Here is a 22,005-nt window from a genome sequence, read left to right as displayed (position 1 = left end):
CATTACTCCTTCATTATATCGTTTAGAAGTGTGACGTTTTATGAATGCAAATTAAAATAAATTGATTTTAATAAAAAAAAGGAGATAAAATTTGGGAGACTCGGGTGAAGATGTGTATACATATATACATACACGAGCAGATTTCTAATCAATTTGTGAGTTGCGTCATAATATGGAAAGAATAGTAACTCACTCTCAGAAAGAAGCTACTATAATTTGGGGATGGAAATTTTTATTAAGCTTCAATTCCATAGCCACACATTTCCACAGATGCTATTTCTGATCATGTTATTTTCACTCTTCCTTTTTCTTCATTCTCATCATTTATCGCCCAAAAGTGTCATATTTTATAAATAAAAAATTCATATCGAAAAATCCCAATAAAAAAGCGTTCTTATTAATAATTTTAGGCGTAATACCTCAAAAAAACCCGACCTTTTAATCCCTTTTCAATTCTATTCTGACGTTGAAAACTGATCAATTTTACCCTATTTTGCATTTTTATGTTTTAATTGTACCCTGAAATATTAAATTGACGTTTTTTTATTTGGAAAAAATTAAAAAACGTTCTCCATGTCTAGCATATATTAATTGTATATGTTGAAAACTTATTTAGATTTAGTTAAATTAATTAAGAATTTAAATTAGTTTTAATTTGATTATGGTTTTTAGTTAGTTTTTAAAAATAAAAAACTTATTTGTACTTTTTTGAATGAAAATAAGTGTAATTTTATCTTTAAACTTATTTAATTAAATGATTTCATCATTTAAATAAAAAAATTGTGAAAAAATAAAAAAATTAGGGTACAATTGAAACGAAAAAATGCGGAATAGGATAAAATTGATCAGTTTTCAACGTCAGGGTAGAATTGAAAAGGGGATAAAAGGTCGGAGTTTTTTTTAGGTATCAGACCATAATTTTATATTCTAAAAAATTGAAGATTTCAAATTTAATTCTTTTCCGCAAACAAAACAACCTTAGGAGTTTGCTGCCTTTATTATGCATGAAAGAAGGTGGACTTTATAGTTTCTTTTGGAGTATAATTCATACGGACCCCATTGAGTTTTGATCGATGTGATCTATGAATAGCATAATGTAACTTTTAACATGTTTTGAATAACATTATATGTTAGAACACTCTAATTTTATAAATTTAAAAGTAAGATTAAACCGAATTCGAGATTAAGAATATAAATTTTCTTTTATTAGAAGTTTAAGAACAAATTTACCTTGTCTACAACATTTAAATTTGATTTTGATCTTGGTACATGTCATTTGGATCGGAGTGAGTGAAGATCCGACAATGCTCGACCACAAAGCATGTAACCAATTAAACACTCTGTCATTTGAACCCCACCAAACAGATCATCCCGTCACCTTAGCAACTGTGCGCACGTTAGTCAACTCTACACTAAACTCCACTACATTCTTGATGCTCAAATTACGAAACCACCCATGCTTTTAACATCAAAAAATCCACTATCAAAGGACATTTATGTCATTTAGTATCTACCATCACCATTATAAAATCCGATCTACTTGACTCCTAAAACTTTTACTTGCAACAAACTCTTTTAAGCAACCCCTCAAAGAAGTCCATCTCTCTCTGTTTCTCGCCGGAATCCAAAACTTTCCGGTGATTATGTGAATTTTCTTGAGCTTATTCTAAAATATTCTTGATCATTTTCTTGAATCTACAGCCGAGAATTAAGAAACTGAACAAATCAAAGAAAACTAGCTGGCGTCTTTTGGTGGCATGATGGGGTTCCGTCTCTGTCCATTTGGAATTCCGGCGAGGTTATTGTGGACTACTAGTTTCTTCCGTCACAAGTTCATGTTCATCTGATTTATATATCGTAAATTCTAAGCGTGTATATATATATATAAACAAACTTCAATTACAGTTTTTGTGTGCTCTCATCTCCGGTTGAAGATCGGAGAACAAAAACATACAGATTAAAACACAATTAAAGCAATCGTATTAAGCTAAAATATAATATATTCTGCCATGGAATCTGGACGACTTTTCTTTAATCCCTCGGCTTCTTCTGCCCATGGAAACATGTTGTTTCTTGGCAACTGTGATTCTGCTTTTCGAGGTACTCAGTTTTTATATGTTTCTTTTATTTTCTTACGTATCTTAATATGTTTTTCTGTTTGGTTATTGAGAAGCCATGGGAAAAAGGCATGAACAATACAGTACAGTTGACTTTTTTTTCCCTTGCGTAACAGTTAATCTAAGAATATTACTAGAGTTAATGATAAAATCCAATATTTGATGTAATATGGAAGGTCCGAGATCAATGCTGAGCATGGAGGATACCTCAAGGAAGAGACCCTTTTTCAGCTCGCCGGAGGACTATTTAGACGATGAATACTACGATGAACAGTTGCCGGAGAAGAAGCGCCGACTCACTGCAGAGCAGGTATACCATAGGGGTTGAGTTGAGACTAATAATGACATGTCGAAGGAAAGCAAAGTGTCAGGATTAAGTAATAGCATAAAGATTATTCCTGTTGAAATTTGGCATATACATATCACTATATCAGTATCAAATTCCATAATTTGTTTTTATTTCCTAGTGAAAGGTGAAATGAAAACAGAATCAGAATATAATACTAACTTTGGCCTAGATGTATTGAATAACAAGATTTAACATTCGATCGGTGAATTCCAGATTTGATTCCTTCCTATTGTGATAAACAAATACCAACTATAATCAACTTAGCCTTCTATAAATTTCCTAATCTAGCTAGCTAGACAGGAACGAGTTCAAAATACATCGAAAAACTCGAATTATTCTGTTTCTGAAATTGGAAATGTAATCTAAATCTTTAGGTCATTCAATTGCTTTTAGATCTGAGGGGTTGAATGTAGTAAATATATAACTGTGGTGTGGAACTAGGTGACTCTGCTGGAGAAGAGTTTTGAGGAGGAGAACAAGCTGGAGCCGGAGCGAAAGACGCAGTTAGCTAAGAACCTGGGGCTGCAGCCCAGACAGGTGGCGGTGTGGTTCCAAAACCGCCGTGCTCGGTGGAAGACTAAGCAGCTTGAGCGGGACTATGACCTTCTCAAGGCTTCTTATGATTCACTTCTCTCCAATTATGACAATATTGTCAAGGAAAATGAAAAGTTCAAATCTGAGGTAACCACATATCCAATTTTCACTTCAAGATAGTTGTATGTATAGGTACCGTTAATTATAGGCTTAATTATTGAAAAACATCTCATATTTTTTACTTTTTAATTTGGGCAAAGACTAAATACACTTTAAAAAATTCTTAAACTCCTTCATGTGTTAATCAAAAGATAGTAGTATATACAAGAAGCGTAAGAAACTATGATTAGAGTGTATATAGTCATTCCTCCAAACTTTCAAAATCGTCAATTTTAGCTTATTTTGCAATTTTCAATTTCAATTGTAAACATTTGTTTAAATTACAAAGAGAACAAAATTCAAATTTACCCTTCATGTTTGGAATTTTTATGGCAGAAGAAGGCATATTGCAACAATATAAAGCAATATGAAAGACATATTTAAATTATTTTTACACTCGAATTTGAACAAATGGCTAAAATTGAAACTGACAATTAAAAAGCGTTAAAATTGACAAACTTAAAAGTTTGGACCATAAATAAAAAAAAATCAAAAAAGTGGAGTATTTTTTTATGATAAAGCCTTAAAAGTAATATTTTCCATCAAATCTTCATAATTAGAAAGTTAATTAAACTAGTTAGGCACCTGAGACTGACACCACCATCATAAATTGTTAAAATAAAGGAGAAGTTAAAGAAGTTGAAGTTGATCACTATGTTCCACTATAAAAAGAAAGATTAAAGAAAGAAAAAAAGGTGTCTGTATCTTAAATTGTTATAAGAAATAGCCATAAATTAATGATCAAGACTCATGGCTGAAAGTAAGTGCTTTCCAATTCAGATTCTACCTTAGGAAAGCAAACATGTGTTTTGTAATGTAGCATCTGTTCTTGAACCCCACCTAGTTTTATAAAGAGTTATTGTCAAAAAAAAATCATGAACTTTACACGTTTTCTCATTTTAATCACGCAGTTTAAATTTTCTCATCTTCATGCACGAACTATCATTTTTTTCTCAAATTCATACATGGTGCTTAGGTGTCACGGTTCCATTGGTGTAATTCGCTGAGGTGGAGGTCATTTTAAACCAATAAATGAGTGCCACCTCAGCGTCATGTATGAATTTGAGAAAAAATATTAGTTCGTGCATGAAAATGAAAAAATTTAAATTACGTGATTAAAATGAGAAAACGTGTAAAATTCATGATTTTTTTTAACATTAACCCTTTTATAAAGTCAGGAAGAAAAAATAGAATATTTCATTTCAGAAAGGGAAAGATGACTAGGTTTGATGTATAAAACTGCAGGTTGTTTCTTTGACTGAGAAGCTGCAAGCCAAAGAAGTGACTGGAGTAATGATTCCGCCACAAGAATCGGAGTCTATTCCGGCGATCACAGGTAATGCACCTGCTTTTGAACTTAATGTGAAGGTCGAGGACCGCCTCAGCTCTGGAACTGCTGGAAGTGCGATAGTCGATGAGGACAGTCCGCAGCTTTTGGACAGTGGGGATTCATTCTTTCAGAATGATAATTATGGGGATGAATGTGTAATCCCAGCAGATGGCATACTCTCAGAGGAAGATGACGGCAGTGATGATGGAGGGAGTTACTTCTCCGATGTGTTTGCCGCCGCAGCTGGGCAGCAGGAAGAGCCCTTGGTATGGTGGATGTGGTCATAAGGAGTTTTATTTTTATAATAATGTAATGCTACTATTATATTCCAGTTGCTTATTAAAAGAATGAAAGATAATAGAAAGGTAAACGGACAGTTAGGTGGCTGAGCTGAGATCTTTGAAAAGGATTTAAGGCCTAAATTAATAAATAAACTTGAAATGTTCTAAGTCAAACATGGCTTGAGCTAACTATTGTATCATTTCTAAATGAATTACTAGTGAATGACGTGATTGAAGCTTTGTTTATCATTCTGTGCGAAATAAGAGCATGAATTGACTATCTATAAATGTATCAAGAACAAGAAGGCAATACCTGCATTGCGTTGTATCTGATCAAGATGTCCGACTCGGATTATCGGAGAAATATATTGTCGATCGCAAATGAAATCTACACGGAAGCGTATAAGACGAGAACATGTCATTACTGACAACAGAAGCATTAGAACAATACAATTCATGAACCTGTGAGATACTTAAAATCGAGAGGATAAGAAATACTAAAGGAAAGAATGGTCATAAGAATAATAACCCCCAAGTTTCAACATTTAAAGTGACAAGCAAATAACACATAAATTGCAATGCATCACATAAATTAATACTAAACATTTTTTTAAGAACATAATAAAACATATAAGCGTAATCATCCACAAATACTCCACCTTTTTGACTTATTCCGTTTATATCCTAAACTTTTATCGTCAATTTTACTCTTTCTTTTTTGAATTTTTGGTTTCAATTTATACTCATTTATTCAAATTGGAAATTTTTTACTCGAAAAAAGATTTGAATGTCCTTCAAATTTGGCACGTGGTATAAATAAGACCTTAATGTTCTTTTTTAATTATACTAAAAATTGAGACCATGTGTCAAATATAAAAGACATTTGAAACTTTTGAAATATTTCGATTGGAAAAGATGGGTAGAATTAAAACAAAAAATTGAAAAATGAGGTAAGAATAACGCTTTTAAAATTTTGGGATATAAACGAAAAAAGTCAAAAAGAAATAAATACTCGTTAATGGTTAAGCTTAAAACATATCTACAAGGTCATTTTGCTGTAAGAAGAACCGGTGGCTTTAGTTTTTCTAATATATGGTAAATGCAACTTGATACTTCATCTTCCATTTATAGAATATTTTTGACTTAATTCTTGTTTTTTTACCATCCTCGATTAAAATCTTTTAAAGAAAAAAAATAGTGAAATATAAAATGTTTGTTGTAATAAAAGAATCTAAAACTAAGTACCGGGACAGAGAGCATATCAAATTTCTTAAGTTTATGTTCCTAAAGCCTGAGCATGAAATGGTATCACATTAATCCCTGTATGCCAACACCACACCTCGGAATAAAGAAATTAAAACTTGCTAAGACTTTGCATACAGTTGAAGATTTCTATACTATTAAGGCATTCATCTAACTAAGGGGTGGGGTCTAACTGTCCACTCAACAACAATATTTCCATGTGAAGGGCTTCAACCTCACGTCACAAGCCACTTCCAACTTGCTATTATTAGAATCTGTTCCTCCCACTCTCTCTTACCTTTCTTTTGATTTCTTGTCCTATTCCTTCCATCTCTCTCTGTCATAGCTAATGCCCCCTCTTTTGACAATATTCTTGGTTTTGTGAACCTCCATGTTCGTTCAATCATGACTCTATCTATGATCAGACCTTAACATTCGAGAGCACTAAAATTGCAGTGTGTAATAGCATCAAGTCTATAAAATCTCACACGGAAGAATGCGTCAATAAGATTAGATTCCGCTATCACTAAAGAGCTGTCAACTAACTACTACTTAAATGATGGTCAAAAAATAAATTAGAACCGGATAAAAAATATATCACAAAGAGCTTCTAAAGGAGAAGAAACTGAGAGCGAAAAGAAACAAACCATAAAATTAATGAATCATAATTCTATCATGAAATATCCAGAGAATATTTAAATCAGAAACTGACCAATATTCTGCGAGAGGTTCATCAGCCACGCTCTGCGTAGATAGGTTAATCAGCTGCCATATGCCTACATAGGTTCATCATTTACCCCATGACTATCTCGGCTTCGCAATTTCTCTGAAATTCTGAAGCTTTATAAATCCATAAAACAGGGGGGTAAGAGCTTCAGTGAATTTTCAGAATGCAGAATTGAAAAAAAAAAGCTTATTACTTATTGCAAATGAGATATGAAGGAGCAAGAAATGACTTCATTTGTTGTCTAATCATATTGCTACCCCAAGATATCAAAAAAAAAAAACAACTGCCCCTGTCTAGTTAGCAATCAAATTTGAGGCAAGACTTATAGCACATGAAATATAAACACCTAAACAGTTTGCACAGCAAGGTTTCCATTTGCTATTGGTACTAAGGGACTTCTAGTCAGAAAAAACCAATTACCTGCCAAATATGCAGAAGCAGTTCCAGGCTTTTTAATAATCACTCAATGCTTTGTGCAGTGACCCATAGTAAAAGGCCAAACTCGTTGGAGAATTATCTTATTCTCATTTGACCGCAAGCTCCTTGTTCTCTTGTTTTTATGTAAAGTAATACACACCTAGAAAAGGTAGGACTAATATGCTGCACGAAGAGTTAGATTGAGAGAGAACCACTTCTTTTTCAGATTAAAGACAAAAACCTCAATTTATACAAGGAAAAAACGTTAAAATTTGAAAACCCAAATGAGAGACAACTGCAACGTGATAGATCTTTATTCCTTTCTGTAATGTGACATATGAGGGACAAATTGAAATCTATAAAGAATGAAAAATTGCCTAAATCTAATAGTATACAGATCTTTTCCAGTTGCTCCCTTTCCAAATCAAACTTCTCCATGTATGTATATGGAACTTCTCAAAAGAAATTAATTTTCCTTTCATCCTATAAGCAACAAAACAAAATTTGCAGAACAAATGAGTCAAAAATTGTGAAATTGCTTATGCTACAGGTCCTTGTGCTTTCAACTCTGAAATAAATAATTCCACATGGTCAGCTCCAGAATCCATCATCTGTGTTAGCATGTCATCTCTGTATATGGATCAGAATCAGCGCAGCACAATCAGCAGAAACTGTACATTAAGACCGGATCAATCTTAAGAAAAACAACCCACATTGTCATTTTGACACCAATACCACAGCGTCTCCAAAAACACAGCCCTGGCGCCCCCTTCCATTCAACTATAGATTCCATTGCAACCAATAAAATTTCCACATCAACTCCAAGCCGGCATATGCTGAAGTTACCCTTCAGGTTCTTTCCTTTTCTTGTTAGATGTCCTTGTTATCTTGCACTTTTCTGCAGACTCTAAGTCATGCAATGGCTGCTGTTTTACCATGCTGCTAGGCTTCAAATTTTCACTTGGACCTAGACTGAAGGTCTTCTCATAAATAATGCAAGCATCAAGGGAGTATATACGTAGAGCAAGGGATGCAACCGTGGACGTTTTGGCAGCAGCAGTAAGAGATGACCAGTACCACCACTCATTCCGCAAATACTCTGTCTTAATCATCTCCTCCAACATAACTGTTGCTTGGACCATCTGGGGAAGCGAAAACAAGACAATTACAAAGGAGAAATAGCTAAACATACATTGGGAGCAAGATTAAAATCTATCTCATTATTTTAATAATAAGAGAAATAAGATTAAACAGATCTAGCAAAAGATGGAAGCAGAACCAATTAAAGAAGAGTTCAGGAAAAATGTTTCACAATGTTTAGAGACATCCAAGTTCCAAAATAGACATTTAGACATGCCAAAAATAGTACACACATTTAAATTGATTGTAATAGAAGGCCAGACACGAACTAAAAATCAATTGATTTGAATTAATGAGAATTATTGATTTCATGTTTTCTCAGTAAATTTCACAGCCAGATAAAGCAAAATGAAAATGAAAATAAAAAACAAAAAAAAAAGCAGGTGAAAATTGAATTATCACCAATAATAGTTCCTGGTGGCAGCTAGTGTTTGAAAAACCTAAATATAACAGATAAAATCAACAGCTAAAAAGAAATTTCTACTACTGAACAGTGACCAACATTACTAATACAACACTGCCATTGTGGCCAAATTTCTGCTAAAACACCCACATTAAATTTGTCAAAAAAAAAAACCCACATTAAAAGACACCATTCCTATGTACCACTACAGTCATCATAACCACGGGTAATAACACATGCACGCACATATTCTTTCTAATTTGTTTTTTATTTAAACTTCCACTTTCTGTGTTAGCCTGGTGAGGTTATAGTGAAACATAAAATCAATAGCTTCCCTTCAATTAGAGACATGAACATGATACAAAAGTAAATCCAAGGAGGGTCTACGAAATATTTAAATGTAGCTTTAACAGACAGAGAATCATAATAACCTGATATATGGACTCTGAAAATTTAACATGTGTACGCCAGGCCCATCTCCTACTCACATGTCCCTTTGCTGGTCTCAGGGCTTCTTCATGAAGTGCAGCTTCCATGTCAAGCAAATCGATCTTTAATTTTTTTAGGATATATGAAACTTTACCAACTAATGGCCTTAAAGAAGCCTCTGAGACAACACAGTAGTGACCAGGTCCCATTTCAAATGAACTATTGTCTAAAGAGGACTTTTCCTCCCATTGTCGCAAACGTCCTAGAGATGGCTTATTGGTTTTTACTACTCTGTCAATTTCCTGTGTAGAAGCTTTCCTGGTACAATTGTTGGATAAGCTCTCAATACCTGCATTGCTTTCCCTCCTACTGCCTTGTGTAAACACGCGCCTTTCATCAGTATAGCACTCATCATCTAGAATTATGATATCCTTCTCAGGAGATATCGCCATTAACACAGAATCATCGAGGTAAGGAGAGATAGATGTGATAAATGAGAGAATCCCATTCGAACCAATAAGACCAATATCCTGCACTAATTCTTTGTTGGAATCTTTAGTTGCAAACTTGGAACAGATGTCTAATAGGTCGAACGGGCATTTAATCCCTTCATTTTGAAATTTAATCATCCTTGAGCCAAGTTCTGATAGACTGCTTTTAATCTTGTTTGCTTTGCTGATGTTCTCTTTTCGAGAAACTTCAATTTTGACATTTCCACTCCCTTTTGAGGAACCATTAGTCTCTTCACTTTTCTCGTGGGGATGTGTAACTGAACTGCACCTACCATTGTTATGCTTCTCAAATTCAACATCAGTGAAAAAAGTTCTATGGCAAGAGCGGCAATGGAGTCTCGATGGCCAGATAAGCTCCAAGCAATCACACCGGTATGTTTTCTCTTCATTTTTCCATCCAGACCTCTTTCTTCGCTTTTTTGGCATGTCAGTGATGTCTAACTCAGTACAGGCACCATGCTTCTTCTCCAGAAACAACGTGGCCTTGGTAACAAGAGGATTAGAAAATGTATTTTCATCATTCTTCCTGATTATTGACCAATCTATTTGGCATTCTTCTTCATTCTGGTCTGTGGTTTGTTGAGCCTCTCGAAATCTTGGCTTTAACCATTGCATAATTGTTTCTTTCAGCTCAATTTCCTTCTGGCTGCTATCTGATAACCAGCCAATAAGCTCTTTAATCTCTGAATCAGTTTCATAAGAAACCCATGCTGAACTCACACCAACAGCAAAGTTAGGATTAAACAGGGATGGAAAACAAGCTCTTGAGCCCTCCAAATTCAAAGAGGTGTCTGTTCCAGATGAAGCAGTCTCAAACCTATAATTCTCCTGTGCAAATGTGAAACTCCCATCGACTTTAATCAGAGGACGCCCACCAGGTGTTGCCGAAGCCCAGTACATACGACCTCTGGAATCCCAACCCAAGAACTCCATCCTCATAGATTGTTTCAATAGCTGTGATTCTATGCTGCGAATCAAATGCTGCACACGGAAAACACCATCCTTAATTGTGCTCAGCTCAGTATGGTATGCTTGCGACTCGGTCATATTAGCAGAGGGAAGATTATCAACAATATGAATGTTCATCTCTGATTGGTGAGAAGATCCTGAATGATCTGGAGGTGGTATAAGAATTGAAGAATCTCTTTCCATAGATCTTTGAAAATTATCCCGGCAGAGAGTCTCGTCCCTTTGACCTAGTTGTGGCAAGTGATTTGATAAAAGCAACTGACTTTGTTTTAGGGGTTTATTGGTATCTTTAGAAGGTGCATTACTGTCATCCATGACAGCATCAAGATCTTTAATTTGAACTTGATTACAAAGAGGATCGATGGTTTGGCTATCCCGACTAGGGTTTTTCTCATAGTTATTTTCAGAAGAGTTTTCAACAAAGCCATTAACCTCATTTCCATGTTGACTACTATCTACTGATGGTGCAGCACTAAAATCAGGTGGCGGTCCAACAGACTTGCCCTGGTCCGTGACTGCAGAAACAAGTCCATCCTTAACTCTCAAAGCCAGAAACTCTTCCCTGGACTTGAGATTTTTCCATTCCACAGATAATGACCGCAATTTCTGCTGCAATTCAGCCGTGACTTCCACACACTGCTCGAGGTGCTGACGAACAAGAGCTGAGTTAAGAAATTCATCACAAAGAAACTTAAGAAGAAAGGTTCGCTGCATTCACAAAAACAGGAACTTTGTTAACCGAGAATGACAAAGAGATGAAGCAGAGAACAAGGAAGACAAACTCATGTTCAATGAAAGCAAATAGTAGTGCCTCAGAACGAAAAAAAAAATGAAAAAAATTACACCTCATTCATTGACAGAAAATTTGGATGACACACTATAATCTTTCTAAATGCACCAAATTTCACTCTCCAATCCTCAAAGCAGCAAATATCATGAAACAGATGCAAGGTTCTATCTCCACAAATAGTAATTTTTTCTTAAAAAATAATCGTTTTATGCAGTAAGTACAATTGTATGAAAGCTGTAATAAATTTTACAAAGACGCTATATTTGGCCAACAATTTATAGTTTTTCCAGCACCCTAAGGACATGATCAATGTTTTAAAACCCGGACCGCTGAAACCACTGGTTCAAGGTCTAACCAGTCCAACCGGTTCAACCACCAGTTGAACCTTTAAATTATAATAAAAATATAAATGTATATACATAAAAAAATTAATTGGCAAGAGAATAATATTCTCTTTGGGCTTTTAATGAATATGGCGGGCTGTGTAATTTTATATCAGACAGCAGCCCTTTTATATTTCATAAAATGCAATTATAATTTATTAGGGTTTTATCTTTTATGTTTACTTTTACAAACATTGTTGACCGCGCTTCTTCTAAAATCTGCGATGCTATTTCTACAACCTGTGGTGCATTGTAGAACCGGAAATCATAGTTAATTATTTTGGTTTTGTTCAAACAAATATAATTTTATACAGACACGGGCCATCTTCATCTCAAATTAAAAGCTGGTTAGTTGTTTTTGCTTATGAGTAATTGGAACACAGATCTATACTTGGATTTAGAATTATGGATATCCATTTGAAGTTTTTTTCTTTTTGATGGATCGTATCGTTGGAATAAATCTAACCGGACAGGTCTTATGGTTTAACCGGTTCTGTGGTTTCTGGTTTTTTACGGTTCAAAGAGGGCGAACCGGATTTCCGGGTTTTAAGGTACAATCGGACTGGAGTGGCCTCCGTTTCCTGGTCTAACCGGTTGAGCCGGCCGGTCCGGTCCGGTTTTGAAAACCATGTACAAGATTCACAACAATTTTAATTCAGGGAGTACTCCATTCCACATTTAAGTCTATAAATTTAGTGTTACCGTTTCCCAATTAAGGGCAGTATTTGGTCTCTAGGGTAGGTTAACAATCTAGCAAGGAAACATTGACACTAGAAAGTGTACGAAAGGATCCACAAACCTCATCTATGCCAAAATCCCAATAATCTTTTTCTTCCATTGCAGCTGCAAACTGCATAAGTGTCTCAAAGAAAGCACGAGTAATTTCTCCCTGATGCCTTTTACTGCTGGCTTGGCTAGTGATCCGAGTCCTTACTGATGCCTCTTGATTGATATGTACACCAACACAAGAAGGACAATACCAATTTCCTTCAGGAATCTTTGCAAGTGGAGGATTCAAGCAATAAGTATGATATTCAGCATCACATGTATCACATAGAAGAACACTATTATCATCCCTGTCAACACCACACACTTTGCAGATACCTTCATCCCAAGGAGCTTTTGGAATCTCACTTGTTGATGCAAGAATATTATCTAAATCCTTCTTTGTTTCTGCACTCAAGTGATCCAATTTTGCAAATTCTTCAAATTTCTGAATTAGACTGACCACCTATAACGAAGAAGAAACTTTCAGAGAGATGCAAGTAGAAGAGAAAACATTCATGTGCAAAAAAGGAGGAGATGGACCCAGGTGGCTGTTCAAGGGCATATGTGTGTAAATTAACCTATTAAAATCATCTTTTCTGTTTCCTACGTAAAATTTACAATCTTTTCTAATCCTTGTTATCCTTATCAAATGAATACTCTGATAGTAATACACTTCATGTTTCATTCCAAAGTATAAAGTGAGAATTCCAAGTTCAGATACACAGAACTAAGTTTCATATCAACAGCAAATTTAAAGATTAACAGCATGATTATCCACGACAGTATACAAAGGTGACATTAATACATATATTGAACCTACAAACTTCCAAGCATACATGTATATCTTTTGATTTCAAGCAGCAACAACATTCTAAACTGCATGAGATGATAAATAAACACAAATAACTTCACTACCCAGGGGAAATGAAGATTGGGGAAGAACTCTTAAACAAGATTTGAATATGTGGAATAATTCAGTACCTCCTTTTTATACAGGGTTTCAAAATTCTGTGATATTTTCTCAGCCAATTCAATCACATCAGACTGATCTTTAAATGCAGTTTGTACATTGTTCCATAACTGCCAGATGATAAAATAAAAAGTCAGTAGATAGGTCTTTAATATCCCACATATCATACTAAAACATGGGATGACAATTCAATCGACAAACAATGAAAAGCATCCAATAGAAGAACTTAGCACTATAAATCATATAATTCCTAAAGAAGCACCGGATGATGGGTAAAAGAGAGTATTTAAGTATTTCAATCATCCTCTATAATTAGCTACATGGATAAGACACGTCAATAAGAACTTCCAGTCAAGCAGTTCTAGTATCATAATTTTGACTGCCAAATTACAAGGAAATGTTTCAAAATCGAAATCAAAAATCATAAAGAAAGTCTGCCTACATAGCTCTAAGTCTTCACCATCTTCATAAATTGTGGACATATCAGAATTCTGAAGCAATTAAATTGGGGAGAAAAAGAATAACTGTTTGCATCAGCCACCAAGGAACTGACAGCTGTAGAATCTGCTAAAACTATTTAGCAATTAGGTTAACTTTGCACCAATAACAAAATTGTCACCATGGTTGAAAGGAAGTACATTAAAGCAGACACCACAATCTGTAACAGAAAAACCCATAAAATATGTAGGACTATCCTTCAAATTAAAATTAGAATCTTTCACCCGCATTTTTCCCCCAGGTTACAGGAAAGGAAGATCAGAAAACCCAGGCAACCGCAGTGGGATACACAATCTTTTCAGGAATCATGCAATTCAGTCTGAGCTAAATTGGAAAGTAGGCAGTAGAATACAATTAATTTCCTCAATAGGAAAAAGTTAATCAGCACAAGATGATACCCAGCATTTTATGGTAATATTACATACAACTAATTTCAGCAATTCATACACATATTTAAGTTGCTCCTTGAAACAGATAACTTATAAAATTATGTATTTAACATATGATTTTCAAATGTTTCAATAGTGCATAAACTAACTAAGCATGCTCATAAACAAGAGAAAAAAATAAGAATTAAGAAAAAAACTAGAGCAGGCCAATTGTACTCAACAGACAAACCTCTAGAACGTCCTCAAGGAAAGATTCATGTGATCCACCATAAGCTCCTACTGCCAATCTCAAATCAATAGTCCTAAAATCTAGAGGGCGAGATATCATGGCTGGAGATCCAAGAAGCCCCTCATCATCATGATCGCAAGAATTTACATTTCTTCCCAACAACGTACAGAAAACTTTTGCACCATCAGCAGCAGCAGCACGACGCAGTATGATGCGACACTGTTTCATTATGATGTCAGATACACGAATAGTAATCTTTCTTTTTTCTCTCTCATGAAATTTCTGAGGCAATCCATCACGCAGAACATCCTCGAGAACTGAAATAACAGCTTTCTGTGTTCAATCAAAAATCAGCATTCAATTCAGTAAGATGCCTATGAATAACTGGCTTTAAACAAAAATATGAACTAAGCTCCACAAGTATAGTACTATATCGTTTTCTGTTTATTTAACAGCAGGCAAGAATGTCGAGATAGAAAAAAAGGACAAGAAATCCAGATTTTTGGCTTATTGGGTATTAAAACAGAAAGCTCACACCCTCGTCATACCACGAGCGGAATCTATAAGATCAATCCATTGGTAAGCTTTGCTAAAATACAGAACTAAGGGCATCTCTCCAAATGAACATTCTTTAAATTATGGAACCATGCAATGTAAGTATAAGAGCAAGTGACACTTTGGTGCACAACATCCTAAGTCTGTAAATCAAAGGTTTCCCTGACAAAAGGAAAAAGTGTAGTACACTTAAAATGCTAGACAATGTCCAGCAGTTCACAATAATATCGATTATTATAAAATTTCAAACAACCCAACGTATGGGCACCCCGACTTGCTTTGCAGAAAAAAAAAATGGAATGAAGCATGTGTTTTCTGATTGATGAATGAACGAATTCACTAACCTTTTCAAGTCCATATCAAAACTTTCACTATAGTAAAATAAAAATTATAACAGGTTTATACGATTTGGTATTAAATTTTTAAACCAGTACATCATTTAAACATGTAAGATACAAATAGTTTAAGCCTAGGTGTGAACAATTTTTTCCCACCAAATCTTGCAAGGATCCAAATTGTTTCGGCACAGCTTTCAAGAAAACTATTGCATGTCTACACATTCAATATTACTAGTACAGCTTAAGCCTTTTCCATCATTAAAATTTCAACATCACTAAGCATTTCTAGCTGATTAACATAAATGATAACAGAATTTTCTAGTAGGGGATAGTGATTGGTGGAGAAGGCTACTAGTAACTATGATCTTGAAGATAGTATTTCACATTAAAACTTCTATTCTTATGTTAGATAAAGATTTCATGGTTTCGAATATGGTGACGGTCACAGAGTTGGAGAAGAAAGGTTTACCCTAGTCCTTAAATTAGCAGTTGAAACCATCAATTCAGCAATGAAGCCTACAATTACTCTCGCTAACTAGCCAAAATAAGTTTGTAATACTGAGTAAATTGCAAAATTCAAGACTTGAAACCTCAAACGATTTCACTGAAAAACAAGTTGTCAAAAGAAGCACCTTAGTAGGACCGGATGCATTGCCCTTGTAGACACCCTTACTGATTGAATGTTCCAACCTCTTCTTCGCCCATTCTGGAGGACATTTCTCCAATGCATTATTGACGCACTTTCTAATTCTGGTCCCAACATTGGTTGGTAGCTTTCTAACAGGTTCTAGCAGTTGTACCCACTCCGGTATATTACCATCATTCACATTGTTCTTTCCACAAGAATTACTAGCAGCAGTCTCTTCATCCTCAATGGTAAGAACATCCTTTTCCATGCTCAATGAACCATAAATTTGCTTTGTAGCCTCCGCAAGCAGCTAAACACCAAATATACAACACTAATAAAAGTTTCCATAATTCATCATATGCCATGTCTTTTTACTGCAACTAGAAGCAAAACAAAGTACATGCCAAAGAACAAAATGTAATATGTGCATTTGCACACATGCAAGGCACAGAGCATCCACATGCATAAATACGTTGGACCACATTGACTAATGGATGCAGAGCAGTAATTTATGATTCTAAGGAAGCCTCCATATCCATTAAAAGATAAAATAGTTCTAATGTGTTAAATTAATAAAGCATATAAAAAGGAAAAGGATTCAATCTTACAAGTGCATCTGCCTCCATTCCTGCAACGCCAACAAGTGAGCCACAAAACATTCCGCCGTCACCTTGTAAGCAGCGAAACACTCTACCACTTTCACGAGCAGTAATCTCAGCTGATTCGAGATTACCAACCATTGATAAGACAGCCAAGATATATCTCCGAGCTAATTCTGGCCAAGTCAGTTCATTAATGGGGAGAGTAGTAAGCTTACTTCTTCTCAATGGAGTCCAGCTATCAATGTCTTTCTTCCTTCCACGCCTAGATTTTACTTCTCCAGAATTGAAATTTGGATCAACAAGTGCAGCAACTTTGGATTGTAGCTCACCTATCAGCACAGATAGGAGTGAACTGTGAACCTCTGTCAATGCTGCACCAAAACATTTGCTGTGAGTAACAGATGCAAGTCTATCTTCAGAATAATCAAATGTCCCTCCTTTATCCACCTGCATTAACACCTGTGAAGTATCCTCATTGATGCTCTTAGATGATTCTTGGAATGAAGATGAAATTGGTCCTGTCATACCATCAACTTTGTCTAAATTTACTACTTGACCTCCAATGATCTTTCGAAAATTTTCTGAAAATTTTATGCAGTCAAACCATGGATTAATAAGCTCTTCTTCTAATTCCCTTAATGACAAAGGCTCTTTCAACCCCAGTGTTCCATGGAATCGGCATAATAACTCCCACACCTGCAAGCCACACCAATAAACTGTGAGGCCTATATGATCCTAGTAATCCAGACACTACAAAATGGGTTCCCTTAATCCGATACAGCATTAGCAATCAGCATACAAGTACCTGATATAGATCACCAACAAGAACATCAGGAAGCTTGGAGCACAGTAGCCTCCCTTGAGGTCGACAATGGTCATCTGTCTGGCAATGTTTTCCCAGTCTGGGGATTTTGCATCTCCGAGATGACTCGCCTAAATCTGCTCCACCTTTAATTTTCGCCATTATGACTCCATTTCCAACTGTTAAGGACATAGAGTGATTGCTTCTATTGACTAGGACTTCATACTTTGAGCATGCATCAACACCAGGGAGCTGTTCTATAATTTCTTGCACAAAATCTGCATCAAACCCAAATCTGTCCTGATCCAACCATTTTGATAGAGCAATAGACAAACTATCAGCCTCGCCATGGTATTCCAATGGGATGCCTATCAGCCTGGGGGAACTACAAAACTTGGCCAATGAAGCAAAACTTATTATGCCTGTTTTCTCCTCAGTATCCTGAGTCACTGACCCCGTTTCATAATCAACGTGTTTACAGTATAACTTAATCATACCTTTTTGCTTATATAATTCAAAGCAAACGTCAATTAATTTCTGAGACACCAATCTCCATGCAGAAGAAGATGAACGTGCTTCCACTGAGAACTCACCAATCTCGTCTCCCATCCTTTTACTACAGGATGGAAGGCCTTCACACCTGCTATCTAGGGAGCTATTTTGCAAAATGTCTGATGTCTGATTACTACAATTTCCAATTGATGTGTGCCTAAGGCAAGTCAATATATCATATTCTGTTGGTGGGGGAGCATATGAAAGAATCATCTCAATGCTGCTATTATTGTCATGGTCCATATCATCATAAATCACATCATTTAACTCTTTGCTGTTTAGTCCAGCAAACTGGTCAGGATTTTTGCTAGATAAGATTGTCGAAACATCAGGAAGAGGCATTGCTGAGCATGAAAACCTCCTGACCTTAAAGACAGGTCCAGAATCACCACCATCCAACACATCACATATGAAAAGAGATCCAGTAACTCTATCATGCCAACAAGATCTAAAACCTACAGGCCAAATCAGCTGATGATCATGATATGAAGGTCTCCTATCAATTTCTCCCAAAGATATAATAAAAAAATCTTCAAACTGAATAGAGAGTCTTTCCTGAAATGTAAAGCATAGTGGTTTGCAGACAAATCAGATAATCAACGGACATGCAACATCGTGAAAAAAAATAAAATTTACTTATTGTCACAGAATAAGATGAAAATGTAACCATATCACCTTAGGCTCAATAAATAGAAAAAATACTTACATCTGATGGCAAAGGCTTGGCATTTTCCTCTCTTCTAGCATAAATTTCTGTAACTTTACCAAATTCCGCATCACCTTCTATATTCTGATGACCATTGGGCAAGAGCCCTTTGTGATAGCCATTTACTGAAGCTTGTTTATCTTCACTAAAACAATTGGCAAGTGGAATTCTTTTCGACTTTCTCTTTTTGAATAAATGTGATCTTTCTTGCAGATAAGGAGACGCATCACTTCTAGTGTCAGTGTCCACTGCATTGCAACTAGGCGACAGCCCAAGATAACAAGCAACCTCAGACATTGAACCAAACGTCTTCCCATCTGGAGAAGAATAAGCTGCATATAATTCATAATCAATCATGGAATGTTTAAGTTCCACATGCCAACCTTCCTCTAATATGCCATGCCTTTCAGAAACGTATTCTTTAAGACCCTGCAGAAGAATCTCATTTGTACTGCGAGACGGTAATCTAATGGCTGTATTATTACTACTCCTAAGCCTTCCTAAAGGAAAATCTAAATCTTTCTCCTCCAAACTTCTATCTACAGTCTGTGCATGATGCAATATATCTGCATAACCCACACCGGATGCCATCATAAGCCCAGAACCTTTCTTACAGTCAAAAGGCTGAAATTCATTCCCCGCATGCATGCAGTTAGAGTATGTCACTTGAGCATCACATATACTTCCACTGGCAGAACTATCACCCAAAGCGTCCTTCCTAAGACAAAGTAAATGCAGCCACTATATATTTATTGCATCTCATATTAAATGAATTGCACACAAGAGACTGAGAAACAGAAAAATAAAATTCCAATAAATTTTAAAAAAAGAACACTAATGGATTACTAAAAACCACTAACATTTTCATCTAGTCAATGAGCATCTAAATACTCCCAAGTTGCTTGCAACAATTTTTTTTTTTTTAAAAAAAAAGGAAAGGAAGGCAGAGCTATTTGTATGGAACAAAACCATAAATCTGATTGCATTTTATTTTAATGATTGAGAAGCATCCATATTAACAAACACGAGAATAAAGGTCTTCTACAGAAATGTGGTGATAGATATGATCTACAAGGACCAAAATGTGTTGCTTCATAAGCTATGTTTTACATAATTACTTAAAAGATCACCTCAATGCGTGAAGCACAGCAAAGAACAGACGAATATGATGTAGTTGACATGTTCTCTTAAAAGTTTCAATAAATTAATACTACTAAACTCCCATGCATCACAAACAGTTCATTGATTCCTTAAGGTGTTAGCCTAGGCTATTTTAATAAAATCGGGACTCATTTCACGTAGAAGAAACCTTCTATTTATTATTTAAGAAGCACATAGTCTCCAAATACATTATTAAATTTCTTTAGTGAACTGCCAAATAAATTGTTTGAGATGTTTTACTCGCAAGACACATTGAAGAGATTAAAATACTACAAGCTGTAGTGGCCTGTAACAATTTTATGCATAAACCACAGGAAAAGAAATTAGCACTGTTTCGGAAGATCTCATCCACCATGTACTGGGCCATATTACCGATCCTCTTGTTAGCTAAAGCAATGCTCAGGCTACTTATTTAATAGAGCACAGAAAGGTTGTGCCACATAATTGAAAAGCTGCAAGCTTCGTGTGACATGTCTAAGAAGTCAATAAATAAGCACCACAATGATCAACATCTTCCAAGAATAATTGGTGTTTCTGTTAATTTCATCTTCAAGGAAACAGAGATTCCCAATTGGGTTATACACAAGACTATGCTAAAAGGAATTGACATGAATTCCCTATCTTCTACTTTCATTTGCAAGAAGATTGATTTGAAGTTAACCAAAATGCAGTCTAGAGCTATATCAACCGAGTGTTGTGAGGAAGTTTTATTGGTAATAAGCATCTAAGAAAAAAGCTTCTAAAAAATAATTTAATACAGCCAAAAGCAATTGATTAGGTTTAAAACTGTTACGAAGCCACTGCCTTGTATGATTCTAAAAGACCCAATTGTGACTATAAAGATTTCTCGTTTACGTTCATAATAATAATTCAATATCCTAATAAGCAGTTTCAAGAAATTGTTGCTTCAACCTGATAACTACATAATTGTAATCATATTAGCATCTCATTCCAACTCATTGAATTAGCAATTAGTAAAAGAAATTATATGTTTTATTATCAAAAAGATTACTTTCACTATCCAAAGCGGAGTTGCTGTAGTTTAGTAATCATCATCTCGCGGCTATTTTATTATCGTCTCTCAAGCTCATTAATTTTACTAATTTTGATCTAATTCATAGTCATCATCGTTTAATTTATTCTAGTTTATCACACTAAACACCTCATTAACACATTTAAACAAACATTCAAACAAAAAAAAACATTTAAAAGATAAACAAAAAAATAATCCAAACATAAACAATACAATACCTGACATAAGAACATTCATCACTATCAACGTCACAATCCTTAGGAGGAGAAGCGTTGATATCCAAAATTCTGTTACTCTTATTAGCACCTAAACGCCACCGTTTACTCTTAACGCCGTCATTAACGCACTCTACACATATCCAATCCCCGAACTGCTCTGCCACCTCATCACGTACTCCTGCACACGCTAAATGAAACGCTCGCTCACAGCCGTCGCAAATAACAGCCTCTTCTTCCTTGCACGCCTCCGGCTTCCCGCAACGGCCGCACGCTAGCGTGCTCTCTTCCTCCGATAAGCACGCGGCGGCTCCCGAGGCAGGGCCTGGATTCTGGTAGAAGGAACGGACTACGGAATAAGGATCGAGTTGAGCCCGGTCGGGTCGGGAGGGTGTGGATTCGGGTACGGGTACGGGTACGGGCGGAGATGAATGGGTAGGGATTTCATTGAGATCGATTGCGAGAGCAGAGCGAGTTGCTATCGCGGTTGAATCGGTGAGTTCCATTATCGGCGACGTTGCTGCGAGTGCAACGCTGTTAACATTGTTTGGCTTTTTGAATTTTGAGTTAAGTCGAGGGTTTTTGGTGGCTTTTTTTATTTTTCTTTAAAAAGAGGAGACACGTAGGCAATATGACGTCAGCTGTAACTGAAATTTTAGAGAAGATTTTTCGTAGTACATGTTCACGAACAAATGTTATTTATCTACACTAGTATCACCGTACGTGCTACGCATATGTCTCGTAATATGACTCATCAATTTTTATATTTATTATTTT

At 35.6% G+C, this 22,005-nt stretch overlaps 2 protein-coding genes across 5 annotated transcripts; one reads left to right on the top strand and one right to left on the bottom strand.

Moving 5' to 3' along the window:
* Positions 1 to 1,927: 1,927 nt before the first annotated feature.
* Positions 1,928 to 21,826, bottom strand: LOC126674011 (methyl-CpG-binding domain-containing protein 9). 4 transcript variants are annotated; one of them, XM_056104978.1, is made up of 13 exons: positions 21,232 to 21,826; positions 18,820 to 19,537; positions 17,565 to 18,668; positions 16,975 to 17,455; positions 16,766 to 16,875; positions 16,162 to 16,467; positions 14,637 to 14,969; positions 13,532 to 13,630; positions 12,582 to 13,013; positions 9,131 to 11,317; positions 7,160 to 8,298; positions 6,725 to 6,852; positions 1,928 to 5,158 (listed from the first exon to the last, which is right to left on the bottom strand). In XM_056104978.1, the coding sequence occupies exons 1-11, from the start codon at positions 21,732 to 21,734 to the stop codon at positions 7,999 to 8,001; spliced, it is 6,573 nt and encodes a 2,190-aa protein (XP_055960953.1). In that variant the 5' UTR covers positions 21,735 to 21,826; the 3' UTR covers positions 1,928 to 5,158; positions 6,725 to 6,852; positions 7,160 to 7,998. The 4 variants fall into 4 exon arrangements, with proteins under 4 accessions (XP_055960953.1, XP_055960952.1, XP_050224318.1 ...); XM_056104977.1 differs by having other exon boundaries at positions 1,928 to 2,452; positions 5,084 to 5,158; positions 16,766 to 17,455; positions 21,232 to 21,825; XM_050368361.2 differs by having other exon boundaries at positions 16,766 to 17,455; positions 21,232 to 21,825.
* LOC126674012 (homeobox-leucine zipper protein HAT5) lies at positions 1,963 to 5,016 on the top strand. The gene is made up of 4 exons (XM_050368363.2): positions 1,963 to 2,100; positions 2,294 to 2,427; positions 2,908 to 3,147; positions 4,405 to 5,016. The coding sequence occupies exons 1-4, from the start codon at positions 2,010 to 2,012 to the stop codon at positions 4,774 to 4,776; spliced, it is 837 nt and encodes a 278-aa protein (XP_050224320.1). The 5' UTR covers positions 1,963 to 2,009; the 3' UTR covers positions 4,777 to 5,016.
* Positions 21,827 to 22,005: the final 179 nt, after the last annotated feature.

The sequence above is a fragment of the Mercurialis annua genome, linkage group LG3 (assembly GCF_937616625.2).
Source record: "Mercurialis annua linkage group LG3, ddMerAnnu1.2, whole genome shotgun sequence".
Lineage (NCBI taxonomy): Eukaryota > Viridiplantae > Streptophyta > Magnoliopsida > Malpighiales > Euphorbiaceae > Mercurialis > Mercurialis annua.
Note: the sequence above shows the minus strand (reverse complement) of the source record. Positions and strands in the feature narration are given on the sequence as shown.